Raw genomic sequence first — 6,615 nt, 5'->3', positions numbered from 1 at the left:
GAGTGACAGAGCGAGACTCTGTCTCAAAAAAAAAAAAAAAGATAATTGCACAAATAAATAATCACAGATTTTGGTAAATGCTAAGACACTTACAAAGGGCCAGAAGAAAACATGTCAGGCAGTTCCAATCTCTAGGTCAAAAGAGACAGGCATTCTCTGTTGAGCTGGAAGAGGAAACTAAGGCCCAGGACAGGGTAGGTGTGCCCATTGTCACTCAGTGAGTCAGGGCTGTATTAGGACCAGAAGCCTCACTCCTGACTACTGAATAAAAGGCCTAGCTTCAGGCTGATATCCATCACCACACATCTTCCCACTCCTCTCCCTGCTACCTCCTGATTCCGCTCCCTTTGGAAAATAAGTTTTGATCTGCAGCCCTGACATTTGATGCCCATAAACCTCTCAACCCCATCCTCATTATCTCCTCACCCCCACCCCATATAGAGTGCAGTCCAGTCAGGTTGGTTAGGGCCAGATGACCAGAAAGTGTAGAGGAGAAGAGAATTTGGGGCTCTCAGACTGGGAGTAGCTAGGGAAGGGCCAGGCCGGAAAAGCAGCATCTGCCAGGCTGGGAAGAGACAAGGCTCAAGTGCAGGCACTGCGAGGAAGCGCGAGTGAGGCAGAAGGATGCTCTAATGCCAGGAAGTGACGTGCAGGGACAGAGGGATGGGGGATGAAGGATGAAGAATGGAGGGGAGGATGGAGCTGGGCCACATGGCTAGGAGGAAGAGCAGCACGGAAGGAATGCACAGAGAGCTCTTTGCCCCCAAGTTCTTCCAATCCCTGTCTCCTCCCTCTCTACTCCCACTTCTCACAATTCCAGCAGAGGGCTGAGGGGAACACAGTAAAATTCTGGAGACTGCTTCCTAGCGAGCAGAGTACCTTACTAATACCCCGGCCAGATCCATGGCTTGGAGAGAGGTGGGGTAATCCACAGGACAGTGAAGGCGTTCTAGTCCCCAAGGACTTTGAGAGGTCATGCAGTCCATGCCTCAGTCTCCCAATACCCAGCAGAGGGGAATCATATTCTCTTTACCCCTCCCTACACATGAAGAGATTCTCCGCTTCTCTCAGACCCTCTGCTTCCCACAATCCCTGGCTGTGGGGAACTTCTCTTAAGGCATAGATTGGATCCCTCTTGCTGCAGTCTCTGACTTGGTTTCTCGTATCCTGTCCTCTGTGGCTAGAGAAAGGCCTCTTCTGGGTGATCACAGAGGTTCCTTAGGATCTCCCCTCCAACATTCCTTCATCCTTAGTTGGTTCTTCCCAGAAGGTAAGCCCAATCCCTTCTACTGCAGTCCCTAGCACACTCCCCGTTGTCGCATCCTACGCCTCCAAGGCAGAAATGCACCCCTTCCCCACCAAATAATTAACAGAGACAAGGGAGAAGAATGGAGAGGTCCAAGAAGATGGGGATGAATTAAGGAGATGGAGCTGGAGGTGGATGCTCTACACAGAAGAAGGAAGACCGGGACTTCTCAAGGCAGGGCAGGGACGGGGCCAGCGGGCCTCACCGGTGTCGGGGTCTCCTAGAAAGGCGTCCTCGTCCTTGCGGCCCCTCAGCGGGGCCGCGGGCGCCGGCTCGTCCTCCGGCAGCCGCGGGAAGCTGGTGATGCTCATGTAGTCCACTGGCGAGTAGGCGCCCAGGGCGCTCTCCTGGCTGGCCTCGTTCTCCGCCGCCATCCTCGCCCGCGCCCCCCAGCAGCGCAGCGCCTGCCGGAAGTGGCTGCGGCGGGGGAGTGGGAGGGCGGAGGGCGGGGCCTGAGCTTCGGGACAGCCGGGAGGGGGCGCCTCACCCCGCCCTTGGCTGTGTCCCGGTCTGACTCGCCCCCGCCTGCTCAGCGCTGTCAGCCTGCAGCTGGCACGCAGGTGCGCGTAGATGGAGAGCCAGGAAGGCAGCGCAGGGTCGAGGGGAGAGCGCGGAGCAAGCGAGACTTCAGTGGCTCTGCACTTCACGCAGCTCAGGGACCAAACTCCTTCCTCCTTCCAGTCTGAATCCAGCTAGTATCCTCCTCAAATCCCGGGCTTCCTTTTCGGACCCCAGACCCTTTCACTGACCGCAAATCCCTCTAGACCCCGATCCTGTCTCTGAACCCAAACTCCTCGGACCCCGGACCCCTCCTTGAACTCCGAGATCCTCCTCCTCTGATTTTAGACTCCTCCTCCGACCTTAGACCTCTTTTTCAACTTCAGACTCTGTCTTCACCCGCAGGCCCTTTTGAAAACCCCAGCCCATACTTCGTCCCCAGGCCTCTTTGACTGCAGACTCCTCTTTGGAGAACAGTTCCCTCCCCTGACCTCAGATCCCTTCCCGCACCTCGACACTTCTGACTCCTCTTTCAACCTCATTCTCAAACTTTAGTGTGTGTTAGGATCCTTGAAAGCGGATCCCCAGATTCCACTCCAGAGATCATGATTCAGTAGGCTGGGATGAGGTCCTTGGAACCTGAATATTTACCATCATTTTAAGAGTTTTTGATGTGGTTCTGGGAAGGACACTTTGAGAAAGAAGGAGTGGTGGTAGTGGTGGTAGGGCAGGAATGGGCCAAGGTGGGGAATAGGTCTCTATAGTCTAAATGTCTGGGTTCTATTCTGCTACCGCTCAAACACTGTGTAATCCTGGGCAAGACAATTAATCTCCCTATCAGTTTCCCCATCTGTGAAATGGAAAGAATAATAGTACCCATTTTAGAGGGTTGTCATGAGGATTAAGTAACAGAATGGAAAGCAATTAGTATAGGGCTTGGCACCTACTCAATAAATGGCATCATCATCATCATCATCATCATCATTGCCTTAATCTGGTAAACTCATTCCCTCCAAACCCATCCATCCTCTCTCCACTTAGAAATTCCAACCATGCTACAGCTTGTACTACTTCTCCATATCCAAGGATGAGGGAGGTTCCTTCTCTTACGAGGTCTCTGGTCCAAACTTTCATTGTGAAGTCCACAGGAAGAGAGAGGGGGCTGGTGAAGCCTCTATACACACATTCTTTCTCTTCCCAACCCCAGACCAGTCTCGGATAGCCTGAAGTGCTTGAAAAATCTACTATATGCACAGCAGCTGCAGTAGCAACTATAGACAGGAGGGGGAAGCAGTGTGTCGGAAACAGCTCTGGGGTTTGGTGGTAGGACTTGGAAGAGAGGATAGGAAGGAGAGGGCTACTCAGAGCTGTGTGGTAGGAGTGCCCAGGGAGGGTAACAGTCTGTCACCAAAACGTGTACCCATTGTGTGTGCCTCTCCCCACCCCAGAGAGTTTTTATCTCCTCAGTGATGTCTGTAGGGTCTATTACACTACCCTGAGGTCTAATCCCTCCAGTGGGACCTTTCTCCACTCAATGAGGTCTGCGCCTTCTCAGTGATGTCCACTCCCACAGTGTAGCTGGCGGCTCCTCAGTGGGGTTTGAGTCCTCTGGTAGGGTCCATGTCTCCTTAGTAAAATCTATATCCTCTGTATCTCCTAGGGGAAATCCATGTCTCCTCACTAGGGTAAGTGCCCTTCAATGCCATTCATGTCCTATTAGCAGGGCCCAGGGCCCTTCAGTCGGATCTGAGAACCCCCAGCAACATCTGTGCTCCCTTAGTGGAGTCCATGTACTGTCAGTGAAGTGTGTGTCCCTTCGGTGCAGTGAATGTCTCCTTGATGAAAGTATCTGACCCCTTGGTGGGGTCCATGTCCACTCCAAGAGGTCTGTACTCCTTCAGCAGGCCCTGAGATTCCCACCCTCCTCAGGTTTGGGCAGACTCTCGGTCTCCCATGGGAAGATTTTTTTTTCAGCTTAGGGTGTGCAAGGTTTACAGTCAGCTGGGCAAAGAGCAGGGAAGTAGGTGGGAAGGGAGGCTGGGCTAGATGGGGTCACAAGGCCTGTGTAAGCTTCAAGAGGTGGGAGCTGCCTGCTTCAGGCCTCAGAATCACTCTTGCAGTTAGAGATTTAAGAATCCTTCCTGCCTTGACAGCCAGTCTGTGAACTGATGGGTGAGGTGAGTCCTTCTTCATGGTGAGTGCAGGTGAGAGATGGAAGAGGGTCCTGCCTGACTTCTTTCTGGGGTGGAGGGGCTAGAGGGAAGCTAGAGGTAATTAAGCCCAGGTTGTGGTGGTGGTGGTGGTGGGGGTTTCCCTTGGTGAAGTAAAGAGATTGTGAAGGAAAGAAAAGAATGTGGGCTGGGTGCGGTGGCTCATGCCTTTAATCCTAGCACTTTGGGATCCCAAGGCGGGCAGATCACCTGAGGTCAGGAGTTCAAGATCAGCCTGGACAACATGGTAAAATCCAATCTCTACTAAAAATACAAAAATTAACTAGGCGTGGTGGCGTGCACCTGTAATTCCAGCTACTCGGGAGGCTGAGGCAGGAGAATTGCTTGAATCCAGGAGGCAGAGGTTGCAGTGAGCCGAGATCGAGCCATTGCATTCCAGCCTGGGAGACAGAGCGAGAGACTCTGTCTCAAAACAAAAACAAAAAACAAGAATGTGAATGATTTTTCCTATTTGCACAGACTGATATTTTACAAGCCTTAGCTTCAAGCCTGTTGAGGAAGTAAAACCAAATCTGTAGTCAAGGAACCTAGCTTTGACCCTAACTTGATCGTCATTTGCTCTCTGACTTTGCACCAGTTCCTTCCCTTTCCTGGGTTTGCCATTCGTGCAATTAGGAAGTGGGTTTATTATAAAAAACCTGAATGTGTCTCCTAGTCTTCACTTATTGAGTCTTGTACTTTAGATCTGGATGGAGATTTGTGAAGGCAAGGAGATTGAAGACATGTCCTCATAAGAGGGAGAAAATCTGAGCTGGCTCCAGGGTGAGCAGAGAGGGGGTGCTGTCACCAGAGCATGCCCTCAAGGTCATGGGAGAAGTTTTTCCGGAGGACGGAATGTGGGTGTGGCTCAGAGAAGAGGGAACTAGAGGAAAGGGTGTCACCTGAAAGGGACCCTACCCCACATGGCTTTCCAACTCAATGGGGTGATAGTCAGGACTGTGCAATCAGATCAGGGGGCGGCTCCGCGATGGACCTTACTCAACTCCTCTCCTTAGTCCAGCCCCTTCCCTTTCGATCCCCGCCCTAACCCAACCCCTTATCTGTCACTCCAAGACCCCACCCCACTCTGGTCACTCCATGGCTCTGCCTCCTCTCCTGTCATAACCAGCCGGGTTACTCCCCATCACTCCATGGGCCCGCCTCCTCTCCTGTCCCGCCTGGCTCCGCCCCTCCTCTGGCATTCTACAGTTCCACCCTCTCACTTGTCGCACCGGGCCCCGCCTCTTCTGCTTTCACTCTACGGCGTCACTCCTTCCGGCAAGTCAGCTCCGCCCCTATCCCGCGACTTTTCCTTATAGTATTTCTGTCCTTGCTAACCTCGATCCCGCCCCAACCAGGCATGGTCCCGTCCCTCTGGCACCGCCCACCCGCCAGACCAAGCCACGCCCCCACTCGCCAGGCCCCGCCCCTCCTCGGAGGCCCCGCCTCTAGGTCGGCCTGTTTTCCCAGTCCCGGCACCCGCCGCGACCGCAAAGGCGGCCACGGTTCTAGGAACTTGACGTGATGGGGCTTCCTGAGGAGCGGGGCCGGAGCGGCAGCGGCAGCCGGGGCCAGGAGGAAGCGGGAGCCGGAGGCCGGGCGCGGAGTTGGTCTCCGCCGCCCGAGGTCAGCCGCTCCGCGCACGTCCCCTCGCTGCAGCGCTACCGCGAGCTGCACCGGCGCTCCGTGGAGGAGCCGCGGGGTGAGGCCCGGCCCGGGTGGGCCTCGGGGTGTCAGTGAGGAGAGGAGTGGGGGCTCCCTGGGGGAATCTGGGGCTCCCTTGGGAAGCTGAGGGGTCCGTGAGGAGATGGAGGTTCTATGAAGGAAGAATTGCGGTTCTTTGAAGATGGAAAAGGGATTCCGGGAGGAGACGAGGCTTACATGGGAGCTGGGGAGTTCCTGGAGACTTGAAGGGTCCGTGGGGGAGATGTGGGTTTTTGCGAGGAGACGCGAGATTCCGTGAGGGAAGAAGTGAGGTTCGTTGAGGTTGGGACGGAAGGTCGGCCAGGAGAGTGAAAGTTTCATGGGAAGAGAAGGGGAGTTCCTGAGGCGAAAAGAGGGTCTCTAAGGGGCGACGGGAGCTTTGAGGGGAGGAGGGCCACCAATAGAACTTTCTTTGCTTCCCTTTCACACCAGCTCGGCCGCTGCCTCCTGAGATCTTTAACTTGTGAACTGTTGAGGGCAATAACGGGTCTGGTTCCCATCTTGGGGTCCTCAGATTAGTAATCAAGAACTGATCTATTTTTAGTATATCGGACATCCCAATAGAAATTACGCGGTGTAAGACTCAACGAGTTACTTCGATGTCAAGTTGTTTTATTTTTATTTTTTTAACTTGGGCTGGGATTGTATTAATAATAATTCAGAAGTTCTGATAGATGGTTCCATGTCTGTTAAAATGTATGAGGAAAATCGGCTGGCAGCAGTGGCTCACGCCTGTAATCCCAGCACTTTGGGAGGCCGAGGCGGGCGGATCACTTGAAGTCAGGAGTTCGAGACCAGCCTGGCCAACATGGTGAAAACCCCGTCTCTACTAAAAATACAAAAATTAGCCGGCTGTGGTGGCGGGCACCTGTAATCCCAGCTACTCGGGAGGCTGAG

The 6,615-nt window shown here is 53.8% G+C and overlaps 2 protein-coding genes across 5 annotated transcripts in view; one reads left to right on the top strand and one right to left on the bottom strand.

Annotated features, from left to right (window-relative positions):
• The window catches only part of GGT7 (gamma-glutamyltransferase 7), a 28,428-nt gene extending 26,704 nt beyond the window's left edge, over positions 1 to 1,724 (bottom strand). Inside the window, exon 1 of the mRNA XM_011972420.1 lies at positions 1,512 to 1,724. Coding sequence (XP_011827810.1) covers positions 1,512 to 1,680 — 169 coding nt within the window. The 5' untranslated portion in view covers positions 1,681 to 1,724. The remainder of the gene's footprint in view (positions 1 to 1,511) is intronic.
• A 2,108-nt stretch (positions 1,725 to 3,832) lies between these two features.
• Positions 3,833 to 6,615, top strand: part of ACSS2 (acyl-CoA synthetase short-chain family member 2) — a 63,183-nt gene continuing 60,400 nt past the window's right edge. For 3 of the 4 annotated variants that reach the window (XM_011972424.1, XM_011972423.1, XM_011972422.1), the window contains exon 1: positions 5,329 to 5,716. In XM_011972424.1, coding sequence (XP_011827814.1) covers positions 5,539 to 5,716 — 178 coding nt within the window. In that variant the 5' untranslated portion in view covers positions 5,329 to 5,538. Of the gene's footprint in view, positions 4,009 to 5,328; positions 5,717 to 6,615 lie in introns of those variants that run through there. The other variant, XM_011972425.1, reaches the window with a different exon arrangement.

The sequence above is a fragment of the Mandrillus leucophaeus genome, unplaced genomic scaffold, assembly GCF_000951045.1.
Source record: "Mandrillus leucophaeus isolate KB7577 unplaced genomic scaffold, Mleu.le_1.0 Scaffold129, whole genome shotgun sequence".
Classification (NCBI taxonomy): Eukaryota; Metazoa; Chordata; class Mammalia; order Primates; family Cercopithecidae; genus Mandrillus; species Mandrillus leucophaeus.
Note: the sequence above shows the minus strand (reverse complement) of the source record. Positions and strands in the feature narration are given on the sequence as shown.